Raw genomic sequence first — 16,228 nt, 5'->3', positions numbered from 1 at the left:
TCCTGAGCCTGAACTTTTTTCCCAGGGAGGTAAGCAGGCCCCTAAGCCAAGATATATGCCCTGATCAACATAATTGTCAAGCGGGATCCAGGGGTGTGCTCCCCTGGGAGAACATTTTGATAAATAGTCCCTTGGCAAGGTGCTGTGTTTTCACACTGCCTGCATCCTCGTCATAAAATCGGACCAGTACATCTAGAATCTTATGGACCGGTACACAGAAGTCACGGTTCGGTTCATACCTCGGTTCAGACATCACGGTTCGGTACGAGTTCAGTACAATGGAGGGAAAAGCAAAACAAAAATGCAGAAGGCATTTTTATTTTTATTTTGCACGTCTCAGGCTGTACCACCAAAGGAAAATAAATGTCTTAAGCCTTGTATTTTTTAAATAAGTTTTATTAATAAAGTAAAGGCATAGAACCAGTTTATTTGTAGTGCACTGACAATAGTTTAATATAATTAGTTTATTAATTAAATTAATAAAAAGACAAAAAGAACTTGAGATAAGTTTGGTAATTGTACCTGAATGAATTTAAAATTAATTTGGTATATTTCAGATCAATATATTTGTTTTCCTTAAAATTTTAATTAACACTAACTTTATTCTCATCTTAATTATAAATAATTTATTTCTGTATAAAATAATACTACCATTAAAAACACATTTGATTTTCTATTTAATCAATGTAGAATGTGTAACTTAAAAATAATCAGATTAGTGCTTGGTTTGAGGACAAGAAATGAAAACCAATGCAATATGTATTGTGAAAAGCGCTATACAAATACTTTGAATTGAATTGAATTGAATTGAATTGAATTGAATATGATGAATGTCCAAAAGACGGCACCGACAGACTGTTTTTAAATAGGGTTGGATAAATATTTGTTTGCTTTTAAACAGTGTGTGTGTGTGTGTGTGTGTGTGTGTGTTTGTGTGTGTGTGAGAGAGAGATTTTGGTTGGGTGACAGTTGTAGGTTACAGTTTGACAAAAGCACAATGTTGTTTTATATTGCGAGTGTACACAAATATAAGTAAACACTTTGCAGTCTGAATGATGTCCTGTATGAACAAAAATGACGGAGTATGTTTTTATGTTTCCGATCGCGCCCGCGACTCTCACTCACTCACACACGCACGCACGCACACACACACACACACACACACAACATATCCCAGCATTGCAATCTTTACATCGCAGCCTGCTTCAGAGCTAAAGCGGGGCTACAGATTAGGTGTCCCTAAAGAACCCGCGTATCTAACAGTAGTTCCACATTACATTAATTAAATTGCACGCAAGTTATATTTATTTTTATACCGTGTATTCTCCGTCTATATGCACCGAATCGTGACGCCCGTACCGTTTCGCGCTGCCAGTGTGAGAAACACAAGTGTATGGGAAACACAAAACAAATTCGCACGTGGAGTGACTGCTGAATCAATCTGATTGGCCAAAACCCAAGACCAGCCCCTACCCTATTACCGATTGGCTGAAGTAGGCTTACTGGCGTGGTTTAGTGAAAGCGCCTCTCAGATCTTGGGAATTGTCAGATCACGCGAACGCGAACCTGATTTTTTTTTTTTTCGCAGACACGTCTGTACGCCGGAAATCCGGCGTGGCGCCGGAGCGCTACCAGGCCTGTGGACAGTAACAAAGTACATTTACTTGAGTACTGTACTTAAGTACACTTTTTGAGTATCTGTACTTTACTTGAGAATTATTTTTTCTGGAAACTTTTTACTTTAACTTCACTACATTTGAAAGACAAATATTATACTTTTTACTCAGTGGATACAGTGGATGATTTTGGTTGCAGGGGTTGCATTTTGGTTGGAAATGAAAATCGGGTTGACGTCAGAGCCCTGCATCTGATTGACATCAGAACCCGACGTCAGATTTACGTTGGATAATGATTGAAAAAAGTTGGGTTGACGTCAGAACCCGACTGATGTTGGGTTCTGACGTCAACACGATTTTCATTTTCAACCACAATACAACGTCTGTCCAACGTTGGAGATCAACGTCAATCTGACATTGGATTCTGACATAAACCTGATTTTCATTTTCAACGTTGGGTTTGGTTTTCTAAATAAGAATTTTGTCATTGTTTTGAGCACACTAGCTTATAGATAACAGCAAGGCTAACATATTCATACTAAAAGCCAAAAAACTTTAAATAGGGCAATATTTGAGGGAACAGCCATTTGGGTGTCCGAAACCATTGTGGATGTTATTGAGTGCACTTATTCAATCTCACATTCAATCCCACTACTGGAACTGTGTTCTAGAAATAAATTTGATATTGATATGAGGGTAGGCAGGCATAGATTCAGAGGCATATGGTACTTTACGTATTACATACAACAATGCAACAATAATAAAACAATGCATTGACATTTACTTTTGACTTTTGATACTTAAGTACTTTTAAAAATGAGTACTTCTGTACTTTTACTTAAGTAAAAATAGGTCTTTACAACTTTTACTTGTAACGGAGTAATATTTGACCAGTAGTATCTATACTTTCACTCAAGTAAGGAAGTTGTGTACTTCGTCCACCTCTGTTTCTGTCTTTTGCTGGAAATCCCACTTGACTCTATAGCTCCACCCACGGCACGCCTCCAGGAGCTCGTTTTTTTCCGGAGAGAATCGGAAAGCTGTATTTTTCTTTTAGAAATATGATAAAACTAAAGACTTTTTGGAGATATGAAGGATGCACTACTACTCTATAGGTACTCAAGATCAACATGAGATTAGGTGAAACTGTATGTTATGTACCCTTTAATTACCTTTGAGTGAAACATCAAGAGGAACTCGAGGGAGGGGTGTGTTGATGATGTCACTAAGATCCACTTCCTTTTCTTCATAAAAGTGCAATTCTCTGCCGCCTCCACTTGCAAAGCGAAATGGGATGAACTCTTGAGACTGGAATCCATACAGTGGCTAAAGGAGAGAAGTACAATTAAAGAAAAAAACTTGCTTTACATAGGAGAAATAATTTGTAAAGGGTACTGAATGTTGTAGTTCACCAAGCATGAGTTAGACAGAGGAAACAAATGACTCTCACTTCATTTCAGTTTTCTTACCTCCACGTTTTTTAGTTTAAGAGCATGGTCGATGTCACCAGTCATAAGTTTGCGTCTCTTCCCATGGTGCATAAACTTTAGTGCATCCTGTGGAAGATATCACATCAACACTTAAACAACACCTTCAGCTTTTCTGTGTAATCACTCAAATGGAAATGAATGCACATTGCTGCAAACAATTACACTATCACCTGATTATTTTAAAGGGCACCTATTATGACTCTTTTCACAAGATGTAAAATAAGTCTCTGATGTCCCCAGAGTATGTATGTGAAGTTTTAGCTCAAAATACCCAACAGATCATTTTTTACAGCATGTTTAAATTGTCATTTTTTGGGGCTCAGAAAAACGTGCTGTTTTAGTGTGTATCCCTTTAAATGCAAATTAACTGCTGCTGCACGGCCCAGGGGGCGGAGCCTCACGAGCTCGCGCTCAGAAGAACCAGAAGGACAATCTCAACAAAAACTCTCAGTTGCGGTGTTCATTTCGACTCGGAGTCGGACAATAATGCCCACAGAGCCAGAGAGAATATATGCTGTATAGAGATAGAACAGGTATAGTTTAGTTTAATTATGGTTATAATTTATTTGTCATCTACTTTTATCCACTATTAATACAAGCCTGCTGTAGCAAACCCCGTCCGAATGATGACCAAAATATACTGATGAGTTCAGTGAAGTTTATTGTACATCACACAAAAGATGAGCGTTAGTTTTACTCCAGAGAATCACAGTAAGAGCTGAATAAACACAGTATAAGATGTGAGCATTAAAGTCTTATCCATAAACTCTCTCTCTCTCTCCCTTTCATTATCATCTACATACACAGCGAAGTACACAAAACACTCGTTACAACTAACAGTAAACAAATATATACACACATTTTCAGAGGGTGCTAAATAAACTGGTAAACCTTATATCCGTAAAACGACTCGATGAGCTGTGATAAAGTGCCCGCTCTCACTTTCATTTCTGCCGTGATCAGTAACGTTAGTCCTGTCGCTCTGGAGACTGTAAGCTGGATCACAAACAGTACTGATCCATCCTCGAGTAACAACGAGAGTAAATGAAGACTGCTATGTTCATTCTTACATCCAACAACAACACACCTCAATCGCTTAGGGGACATTCTTGTCTACAGCTGCTCAAGCGTCGAACAATGGCGGACTCTGTGTCCAGCTCACTCAGGGCGGGTTTATGCTCAAACTGAAGTGTCAATCAACCGTCGTGGGAGGGGCCTGTGCAATTCTACGTCACATTGCACCGAATCTGAGAACAGCTCATTCTGAGACAGTGCTTATGATTTATTGAGATTGTAAAAAAACCACTGGGTGGATTTTTATCATTCTAGGGTGGTTTTGCTCACACACTGCCAACACACATTTATGTTCAAACACCATGTAAAAGTGATTTTTGCATAATAGGTGATCATTTGATCTAAAAGGAAAATAAATGTTAGATTCAATCTGCATATTTCAAATAAGGATGATTGAAACAAATATAGTATTTTCCACAAAATTTTTGAGACAATGTTCGGTGAGCCTCGAACTATCTAAGGGGGGTCCACGGGGTCAATTTTACAATTTAAACAATCATAATAATAATTATATATATGTATAGTAGAAAAAAAAATACTATGGGAGTCAATGGGTCTATCAAATGTTTGATTACAACATTCTTTAATATAAATATCTTCTTTTGTGTTCAGCAGAAGAAACTAGTTCATACAAGTTTGGAACAACTGAGGGTGAGTAAATGATGACAGAATTTTCGTTTTTGGGTGAACTATCCCTTTAATGTATAATATTTTTTTTTTCCAACAAATGATGAAAATATGGAATGAAGGAATCCATAGAGCTCTAAAATTATTTGTAGAGGTTAAAGGTGGCACCCTCTAAATTAGTGGGGATGTGAAAGACTTTTTTTTTTGCACATTAAATGTTTTGCTGTATTTTTTTTTTTTTTCAAAGCCTAAGTTTAAATTACCATCATGTTAATGCTACATCTTGAAATTAATAAATTAATTAAACATTATGAATGAAAATTAATTCCCACTTGAACAGTTGCTATATCAACATCCAATGAGAATACGCTTAAAGGTGCAATAGGTGATCTGGGAAATGCTAACCTAGCCTACTAGCATTGAAAGCACACGGTCCAACCCTCCCTGCAAATCGCCGTCCAAAGCCACGCCTTATCCAAAACACATGAATGCGCACAGATCAGAAGCGAGACGACCAGAGACAACGTTATTGGATTACATCATGTGTCATTTACAGGTGAGAACACTTTACAGTACAGTGAGGGGAAAGAAGGGCTTGCTTGCATGCATAAGTATGTGATTGTGAAATGACAGTTCAGAAGTTGGCCTGTTGACATAAAGGAAAGAATGCCATGTATTTCAGCTTTATTAATATGCAATTTCAGGACATAGCAGCAATACAGTTGAATTTCACTGAATTATCTGCATAGGACAAAGTCAGTGCTGTCAAACTTGAAATGTAGATACTTGCCACTTGTTGTCGGTTCAGAAGGAAAGTTAGGGTGTTTGCCTGCCATTCTCACTCTGTCTGCACAGCGTACGTGACCGTGCTGATGACGTATGATGCCTGCGTGAACAGGCTGCGCAATGGTATGCAAACATACGTTGACTGACAGGGAACACATGGTATCGAATAGACCGAAGGAAATGATTGAACATACATTTTATGGTCCTACGCCCTCCACAGATGATTTATATATTTATAAAAATACATTTAGACTGCTTAACATAGTGATTGCTATCAGGATATGAGGAGACTTTCAACCAGCATAACAAAAAAATAAATTCTGTAGAGAATCACATATTGCACCTTTAAATAATGTATAGTTGTTAGTACACGTCAGGCTTTTCTTGCGATTATTTTTTTACCAGCCAGTGGTTGCTGTGGTAACGAACAACACCTTAACGTGCCAACTTACTTTTATTAGAGGAAATCTGTTTATAAAAGGCTATTGGTTTTGAACTTATTGGTCCTGCATGGTGTTGGGCGTTAGCGCGTACACACAATCGTCAGGTTTGTGGTCTCGCGGTCTGAACGAATCTTGTAGTATGTGCATTCTGAGGATTATAATGCTAAAAATCAGTTGAAACTGCCCTTATGTCTGAGGTCTCCCATAGTTTTAAAATCTCGTCTAGTGTATCCCAAGCATCAATCAAAATTCTCGTTGTGGCTTCGAAAACAAGCAGGGATCACTTGCTAAAAGTATATGAAAATACAGATGTGCAGCACCAATCTGGCATATACATAACATTATAAAGATAACATAGAATGCTGAGAATTCCTTGTGCTTTATTTGCCCGTGGTTCAGCATGTTGTAATGGGAAGAGCGCATCCACAACGGTAACAGTATCTGGCTAGCACATACTTAGTTCAAGTTCAGAATTGGATCAGTTATGAAAAATGGTATTGGTGCATCTGTAATTCCAAGTTGTTGTTTTTTTATTCTCTGAAATTTCTCATTTTGGTTTTCAGTTGCATTGCATTGTTTGTAATTTTTACATTAAACGTGCAAAAGTTGTTTAATTTTTTACATCACAAAGATTTTATATTATATTACCCTGGTAATTTAATTGGACCAAAGGGGGGGGGGGGGGGGGGGGGGATACCAACATGTAATATATAAACATTTTAAATATTCATGTCTGTGTACTGTGCACAATGTTTGTTCTAAAAACCTTAATGAAAATCATACTTTCTACATGTTTATTTATGTATAAGCTTACACTGCAAGTATAAACAAAATTGTTAATTGCAATTATAAATACCTGTGCAATCTCTTTAATCCTGTAGCTAACCTCTTCGCTGAGGGCCAGGCAGCTGTCTTCCTGCAGTGAGCCCACACCCACTGACTCCGCCATCGCCTTCATGGATTCAGTAGGGAGGATCACTGAACACAGCTTCTGTCTGCGCTCATCTGCCATGTCTCACTCTATGGCAGAAAAACAACAACAAAATAAATCAGATATATTCAAATTTCAATGTCATCATCATCAGTAAACAAAGCTCTTTCAATCCATTTCTACTGGCAACAGAAATAGATAACTTTAAGAATGGTCTGCCAAGTCAAGTCACTTTCGTTTATACAGCGCTTTTAACAATACAGATTGTTTCAAAGCAGCTTTACAGTGATAATAGGAAATTAAAGTAACAGAAATTGTTTTGGCTTTGTAATTTTTTCTAGAAACAACTTCTAATAGTCTTGAAGGCATAAATAAGTATTTAAAAATGTATTACATGTATAATTAATGCCATCTTTTACAGCACATTTGTTAATGAATGTATAGTTGCCATGGAGTTATATAGCTGCATCTTTTAACAGCTATTCTATATCTATTATCACAACTTAAAAAAAACAAAAAACTAGTTCAAATACTTTTAAATAATATTTCATTTAAAAAAAGTTATTTTCTAAAAAAAAGTTATGTATATATATTCTATTTTCCATTACAATGTGAATTCAAATATTGTTGATTTATTGAGTGCTATATTTCATTGTGTATTACTTGGCCACAGGTTTATGGCTAGATGATTTGTACATTTGTTCACAAAGGTCTATAGAAACTGGAATCAAGTTGCTAGCAAGTTATTCCTTAGGTGTAGTCTACTGATATGAATCTTTTATGGCTGATGCCAAAACAGATATTCACAGTGGAGTGTAACTGGTGGCAGATTATGAAGCAAATATATTACAAATAATCAAATTTAATGATAGGAAATTATCCATGCATTAAAAAAAAAAATAAAAAAAAAATAATAAAAAAATCAATAACAATAATTTGAAAATATAACAAAAAAAAGTTTATAACTAGAGCTTTACAGTGAGTTCATTGAGTTTTTCCAGAGCATTGTATTCAATTAAAAATCATTAGAGTCCTACTGAGAAGAACTACGGGTCTAATATCTAGTTATTGGTTAGCTTAACTTATTTGTTTTACAGGAATCCAAAACACCCCTTCTCCGTAATGCATCAAGCAGCATTAACACCTCTTCCAATGTTCGACTCTTATAAAGGTCTGTCAGATTTCATTGTGCTACAGAAAATATTTCCTGGCGATCGGAAAAGTTTATTCATCTTAAACGAGTTAATGAGTATTCAAACACATATTTAAGCAAACTTAATGCGGGATTGAGTACTCAAATACTGATATACTACGCTGTCAAAAAGTTTTTTATGCACATATTCAAGCGTCTTAAAACTCATTAGGCCCATTATTTATATACAACTGAGGTTAATCTTAGTCATTTTCCTGTAATAAAATTGCACAAAAAGCAAAACTGAACTGCATGTCGTTCTTACCTTTAAAAAGATGATGCGCAATGTTAAAACGATTAAAACCAATTTAAAAAAAGCAAATCCGTTATTAATAACTGCTCACTTTGTGGTCGTGCAGCTAATTGTTTATTTTCCCCCAGTATTTAATTTTATATTTATACTTGGTATATCCTGTTTAGCTCCGAACCATTTTTCTGAAATTCCGCCATTTTGAGTTTGCTGAAAGGTCCTGAGAGTACGAATGAAGGATCGAAACGTAATCCCATATACACGTTTTTACAAAAAATCACATTTTAGCATCATGTCATTTAATAAACTTTATAACGAAGCTCACAAACGATTTACTAACAACTATAGCTAATATTTTATGCAAAAAAAAAACAACAACAAAAAACCAACAACAACGTATATAGGTTATATTTTTATGCATCTTTCATGATATCGATTGGTTCGTTCATCCGCTAGCCAGTCTGTCGAAGATTGCTGCCATAGAAATATATATACCTAGATACCTCATTAACGGCCGTTTCATGGGCCACTATACAAGACGTCCGCCATATTGGAGCAGTCCATGGACATTTGAGAGCAAGTTGACAGAGCGTCAGTATACCGTAGTTAGACGCATGTACGGATAGAATATCTGTATATGAAATATAATTCAGCAGATGATTTTGCTAAACCAACACAAGACAAGGCGTTACCATAGTAAAAGTAAAAACATTACAATTACATTAGTAAAAACATGTAATATGAATTAATACATATAAAAACACAAACCAACACATTACCACCTGCAGAAGGTTATCCCATTTCTATGGGAATTTATATCTTGGCGGTTTCACAACCAGAATCTGCGCAATGATGTGGCATCATTGATTCTTATTGTGAGTGACGACACGCTGACCGTTGCAAGATGGCGGGCGCGCATAAGTATCGGGAGCTGTCGAATGAGGCATCTACATAACTATGATTGGGTCATTCTACAGAAACGTCCACTTTTGGTATGGCAAGATGTCATATATTGATTTCTTTTTCTAACATTTAAACTTACACCACATTATTAGATTACCCTTTGACTTTATGAATACACATAAATTAATTATTAAATAATTAATTATTTTTGTACATTTATTTAAAGACCGCTTGTACCATTTTTTTGTCACTGGTGTTACCTTACTTCTTTGGCAATATTAAAGGTTTTTATGAAATATTATTTAAAATTTTTAGAATAAAATGGATGTAACATTATTACTATGTCACATGTGACATTGCATTTAATGTGAGAGAAAAAAAGACAGTAACACACCAGTGACACAATAAAGTTTATCTATAAATGGAAGTCACTGGTGTTACCCATAAGAAAGGTGACACCAGTGACAGTAACACCAGTGACAATTTTCATGAAAAATTTATTTTACAAAATGGCTGCTGCAAGGTAACAAACCACATGTTGTCAATCATGGTATACTAACCAAATTAAGTAGTTTAATCCATTTGTATTCTAGTTTTTTTACAATTACCTAACAGTAAAGTAGGTCATACCAGTAGGTCATACCATACTAACTGAGAAGAGACAGTGGATCTACCATGGGCTTTTCTTCATAGATATTCAAGAAATTGGAAGAAGGAAGTCAAGTGATGTCATAAGTGTGATTTTTATTTTAAAATAAGAGATTTTTGTTTAACGGTAACACCAGTGACACAACTCCAGGGGACCACTAATTTCATTATAAATTTTATAATATTTATTCTGCATTTTTTTAATATATATCATTAACATAATATATTTGATAGTTATGTATACATTATTGTATTTTAAATGGTGTAAAAATCTGTTATTGACCTCAAAATAAAGCATTTTCCCTCTGTACATGACTGTGGGGACGAGCACTTCTGTGATGCTTGAAATTCTATATAATTAATAAAAATCAAATATTGCCACATTGATGGCTCAAGAGGGTGTAATTGTTCAAATAACATATTGTTTTATTTTAAAATGTAAAGAAATTGTAACCCTAAAGTGTTTTTTAAGTGTAATATTTCTGTAAAGGCTAGGGACAGAAAAATGGACATTTTCATAGAATGACCCGATTACCGCTATCAACATCTACTCATGCCTACAATAATCAACAGCCATTTCCCTCAAGTGTAATAATATTTGATTTTAGATCAATTATTTATATTAATATTCACTTGTTGAAATATTTGTTCTTGCAAAATTAAAGCGAAGAATGTGAAAAGATGTTTCTCAAACAAGATCCTTACAGTAGTGTTTCTAAATTATTGGTCAAAATCACAAGTGTTTACAAGTGTAAACAGAACAGAGGTATCAAATCAACAAAAGGTAGGCTACATATCAGCTACATAATTTGGGTGGGGGTTAGGGGAGAAACGATGTAAAAAAAAAAAAAGGAGAAGGTGAATACATAATGAAATGTTTTTATTATTCAGCTCAGCTGACATTTTTTTCAAAGTGAATTTTCTCTAGACTTTTTTTTGCACAAGTGGGAGGGGTTGTTTTCTCGTCACTTTAATTATTGCCCAACTTTCAGCAGTGCAACGCCTAATTAACCCGTGATTATGGAACTCATACAAAAATTAGTTAATTGTCCATTTAAAGAAACGGAAGTGGGCCAGATGCTTAGGTGATGCAGGTTACCTTGCAGGTTTGGCTCACTAAATTAATTAAGAACGATGACGGAAAGTTTAATCTTGCATCTCTTGATCCTGACTTTGACAGCAGAGTTTAGTGATGTAAGGACCTCTCAACTGAGCTAACCCTCCGATACCCGGTCGGTCGCAAACGAGGGAACCGTTCCCAATCAAGCACCTCTGGAATCAAGCAAAAGATTTGCCCAGCAGACAGATCACACGTGTCAAAACCGTAGCCGTGATTTGCCACGAGAATTACATGGAGATCGCGGTTAAGGTTGACCTCTTTGACGTTGATTTACCTGTGGATGCTTCAGAGCTGCGGCTTGGTGCCGACAGTCAGTTCACTCCTTCGTGTAAAGTGACCGCGTTCTCCAATAACGAGTAGCTACATCATAGCAGCTGAGCTCACTGACTGTGGCACACAACACTGGGTATGAGCAATTCAAGCTTTTTTTGTAGCTTTTCATTTTGGGTCAGAATCTGTCAATTTCATCTGGGGGTTATTCCAGAAAGAAGGTTATGTTAAATACCTGGGTATGTTTGAGGGTAACGTTAGTCCTTGCAACACTGAGTCTGAAATTTTCGTTTTTTCGTAAGGCCTTTCCCAGGGGCGTAGCTACGTGGTGGCCAGGGGGGGCACGGCCACCATTGGTCAAGGCTCGGCCCCCCTGCCGGCCCCCCCAACCTCACGGCCCCACCCCCAGTCTGAGGAGGGGGGAAATAAATTTAATTAAAAAAAAACCCTCCTGAACAGAAACGGTCTAAAGGAAGCTGAAATGTATGCATTATCTTTTTTTTTTTTTTTTTTATCAAGTCAATTGTCACTTACGGTACAAGCCCCATATTAGCAACATGTTGGGTCACGCCTCCATCAACAGTGCAAGACATACGTGCCTGCATTCTGACAGCGCTTAATGGAGACTATAGCAGCTATAAGATAGACTGGATACCAACTAACACGTGAGTAAGTTGGAGATACTTGAAAGCATAATTGAAATAAGATCATATAGTTATGTTCTCACTCAGTTTAATGTGTAGGCTAAGAATGTGTCGACATAGTAGAGGAAGGGTGGCAGAGTAAGTTGAGTTGAGCTGCAGCGTGCTGCTGTTATTTTTGCAAACTTGTCAGGGTTTTTCCTACATTGAAAATTTTTTGGCGGCCGCCAAAACGATTTTTTGTCCCGCCAAAGCCTTATTTGATCTGTAATTGGGTTTTGTGAGTGAAGCAGGCTACTGACGGAGTGACGGAGAGAGCGATCACATCGCCCCACCCCCGCGCGGGCACTCTCCGTCTTCAGTTCTGTCTTTGCTCTCTCCCTTCGCATCAAAATCAACTGATCCTAAAGGTCGGAAGACCGAATCCATGTTTCACGCGGTGCATTCGGAGAATATTTTTGCTGAATTAGCGCTGGGTGTGAATTGCAGTCAAAAAAAAATTGCCTTATCTTCTCTTACAACTTGTGACAAGCATTCCGCACATGCAGCTGACATAACTTTAAATAAACGCAAAAAAAAAAAAAAAAGTTTGAAGTGTTTTTGTGTGTGTTGACAAATCTTTCGTGATGTCCTAACTGTGCGTTCACACCGCCGCCGGCGAGAGCGGCAAAATTCGCTCTCGCCGCCCTGCAACCGACGCCTAGAAAGATTCGGGGACGCTCTGACGCTCTGACGTAGATTAGAATGTGTGATTTTTTTTAAACTTTATTTAAAGGGGCCGCAAAGCAAATAAGAACTTAACATAAATCAGTATCATATTTTGTGCAGAGTGGCCTCACGTAGGGTATAAGTTAACCTAATGAAATCTTTTAAATTTGAAAGTAACAAAATGGCAGATGGAAAGACCTTAACAATTATAGTTATTTTGCTAACGAAAATAAAAAAAAATAAAAAATCCATTTGTGTGTTCTGGCTTTTGTGTTCATGAGTCTAATTTCAACATGCAGATAATAGGATGTTTAATAGACTTGGTATAACATTCATTTGTGTGCAATCTACATTACAATAACTGTCCTGGTTGTAGCTGCAATTGGTCAAAATCATTATTATTTTGACCAAATGAATTGCATTCCCGCTGAATAAACAAGCGTTCTAGCGCGAAAATGTTGCCTATAAATAATATTGCGCGGCTTTTTCTAATCAAACTGACAATACTATGGATGAGCAAGTTATTGCGTTTGGTGTGGCATTGCTCTACCTGCGGAGAAGACGTCAGAGATCAGTGTGGGTGCATGATATTCTCCATGCCCGTCAGCAGCTTGGTGAATATCACCGGCTGGTGCAGGAGCTGCGTTTGGATGACAGCAGGTTCCAGCAATATTTCAGACTGGACAGGGACCAGTTTGACAACCTGCTGTCAAAAGTGGGGCCGCGAATTGGAAGGCAAGATACCAACTATCGGCGTGCTATTAATGAGGCTGAGCGCCTCGCAATCTGTCTACGGTGAGTTCGAGATTTTTGTTCTTTATGGTTTAATTTGTTTCTTTATATTTTTATAAGTATTTGGTTTTGTATTTTCAATGGGTTGGATATTGAATATTGTTTTCATTGGTTTTTAAATGCTATTTTTTGTTATAAATAAAAATTTATAAAAGTATAATCCGGTCTAAACATTTCTACAAACAAGTATATATTTTTGTAGGCTACATTATACAAACAAGTATAATCAGGAAAAGTGAACTGTGACTATTATACTATTATATAATTATTACTCATGCATTAATTAAAATTATTATTATTTATTAAAATATAAAGTAAATGTATTTAGCTTCTTTTCACCACAGATTTTTTTTTGTTTGTTTGATAATTTTTCTTAAGTAATTATTATTATTATTATTATTTCAGATTCTTGGCCACTGGAGACTCCTACCGCACCATAGCTTTTAGCTATCGTGTGGGAGTGAGCACCGTGGCAGGTATTGTTGGAGAGGTCGCAAGGGCAATATGGGATGCCTTGGTGCAGGAGGTCATGCCAGTCCCCACCACTGAGGACTGGCAAAACCTCGCCAATGACTTCCTCCATCGGTGGAACTTTCCAAACTGCCTTGGTTCCATCGATGGCAAACATGTTGTTATCAGGGCCCCTGACAACTCAGGCTCTTTGTTTTTTAATTATAAGGGGACCTACTCTGTTGTCCTCCTGGCTGTGGTGGACGCACAGTACTGCTTCCGGGTAGTGGATGTTGGCAGCTACGGGAGGACAAGCGATGGTGGTGTGCTGGCTAACTCCACCTTCGGCCAGGCACTGCGAGATGGGACCCTTGGCCTGCCACAAGATGCTCTGCTGCCAGGTGCAGAGCATTTGGGACCACAGCCACATGTTTTTGTGGCTGATGAGGCCTTTCCACTCCGCCGGGACCTCATGCGGCCTTTCCCAGGACACAATCTCTCCGGCAGACAAAGGGTATTCAACTACAGGCTGTCACGGGCAAGGCTGATTGTGGAGAATACCTTTGGCATTCTCACAGCCCAGTGGCGGATGTACAGGCGAGTTATTGCAATCAGCCCTGCCAACGTGGACGCCTGTGTGAAGGCTACATGTGTCCTGCACAACTTCCTGAGGAGGTCCACCAGCATCACCAGGACGCCCATACCATCTGCTGGAGACAGAGAAGCTGCTGGCCTACAGGAGGTCAGCCGAGTGGGCAGCAATAATGCCACAAGGGAGTCCATCCGTGTCCGGGAGAAATTCATGACCTATTTCTCCACAGAGGGAGCTGTCCCCTGGCAACCTGTGGCATAAGCCATGCCTTTAAACGGCTCTTTTAAGAGCCACCAATTAAAAACAAATTTAAGTTCATATTCATGGTGTCTCGATTTTTTGAAAACACATTTTAGTTCATATTCATGGTGTTTCGATATTTTAAAAACACATCTCGGTTCATAAACATGGTTTCTCCATATTTTAAAAACAACATTTTAGTTCAAATTTAAGTTCATATTAATAGACTGAGCAAGACTGCTCTAAAAACACTTATGGAAGTGTCTAAGTGTATATTATAATATAAAACACACATAACCAGAAATGTTGACAATATTTTATTGCCTCTTTTACTAATAATGTAAAAAAAAAATGAGATACAAATGAATAACAAAGTTTTAAACATAGAACTAATACTTTCATACAATACTTTCATACAGAACAGTTTTGTACTTTACAAGAACTAATACTTTCATACAATACTTTCATACAGAACAGTTTTGTACTTTACAAGAACTAATACTTTCATACAATACTTTCATACAGAACAGTTTTGTACTTTTGAACTAATACTTTCAGAACACTTTTTTTTTTAACTCTGTTAGAACAAAGGGAGAAAGCACAAGGTGCAGCTGACAAGACTGTGAGGGAAATAAGCTTACAATCACCCCTCACAGACTTGTCAGCTGCCCCCCGTTACTCTCACCCCAGTGTTCTTCAACTTCAGTCTCCAGACATCTAGCCTCATACACAAGCCTGTGTATTTTAAACTTCAGGTCCTGTCTGGTCCTCACAGACAGCGACCTGAAGTCTTCCACGAGGCTTTGAAAAAAAAGGCTGTCACTGTCCTCATTGGTTGTAGCTCTTCTACTAACAGCTTCCAAAGCTGTTAGCATGCGCTCATCAAAGTTGGAGCTGTGGTGTGGTCTCTTTCTCCTCAATGAGGAGGGCTGAAGGCTGGGCTGTCCCTGGCTTCCACCTGCCTGTCCCTGGCTTATACCTGCCTGGCTCTGGCTTCCACCTGCCTGTCCAAGAAGGCTGGACTGGCTCTGGCTTCCACCTGCCTGTCCCTGGCTTATACCTGCCTGGCTCTGGCTTCCACCTGCCTGTCCCTGGCTTATACCTGCCTGGCTCTGGCTTCCACCTGCCTGTCCAAGAAGGCTGGAATGGCTCTGGCTTTCATCTGGCTGTCCTTGAAGGCTGGACTAACGTGTGCGTTTCTCAGCGCGTGCATGTGAAGCTCACATGCACTAAAAGCCTGTCTACCACCGCCTGGATACTGGACTAAGTTATCTTTCGAGTCTTATTGTGCTTATACTGTTAAATACACACAAGGTTTACATAAAGTCAGTTATGTCTAAAGTGAAAGCAAACTTGAGAAAATTGAGTAAATCTGCTTGTCAAAATGCGTTAGACGCGTCGCGCGCAGCTCTTTTAAAGAGACAGTAGCTTCAGTAAACACGCTGCCGCTTGTCC

The 16,228-nt window shown here is 38.0% G+C and overlaps 2 protein-coding genes across 3 annotated transcripts in view; one reads left to right on the top strand and one right to left on the bottom strand.

Moving 5' to 3' along the window:
* Positions 1-8,860, bottom strand: part of taf6 (TAF6 RNA polymerase II, TATA box binding protein (TBP)-associated factor) — a 59,612-nt gene extending 50,752 nt beyond the window's left edge. The window contains exons 1-4 of one of the 2 annotated variants that reach the window (XM_079870799.1): positions 8,425-8,860; positions 6,893-7,056; positions 3,086-3,172; positions 2,789-2,942 (exon numbers count right to left, since the gene is read on the bottom strand). In XM_079870799.1, coding sequence (XP_079726925.1) covers positions 2,789-2,942; positions 3,086-3,172; positions 6,893-7,048 — 397 coding nt within the window. In that variant the 5' untranslated portion in view covers positions 7,049-7,056; positions 8,425-8,860. The remainder of the gene's footprint in view (positions 1-2,788; positions 2,943-3,085; positions 3,173-6,892; positions 7,057-8,424) is intronic. The other variant, XM_079870800.1, reaches the window with a different exon arrangement.
* Positions 8,861-13,207: 4,347 nt separating this feature from the next.
* Positions 13,208-14,794, top strand: LOC307158300 (uncharacterized protein; the record flags this gene model as incomplete). Its single annotated transcript, XM_079870734.1, has 2 exons — positions 13,208-13,494; positions 13,897-14,794. 2 exons carry the CDS (start codon positions 13,208-13,210, stop codon positions 14,792-14,794), a joined length of 1,185 nt encoding a protein of 394 aa, XP_079726860.1.
* Between the last annotated feature and the right edge of the window lie 1,434 nt (positions 14,795-16,228).

Source organism: Squalius cephalus, assembly GCF_949319135.1.
Source record: "Squalius cephalus genome assembly, chromosome: 5".
In the NCBI taxonomy this organism is placed as follows: Eukaryota; Metazoa; Chordata; class Actinopteri; order Cypriniformes; family Leuciscidae; genus Squalius; species Squalius cephalus.
This window is presented reverse-complemented; position numbering and strand designations above follow the sequence as displayed.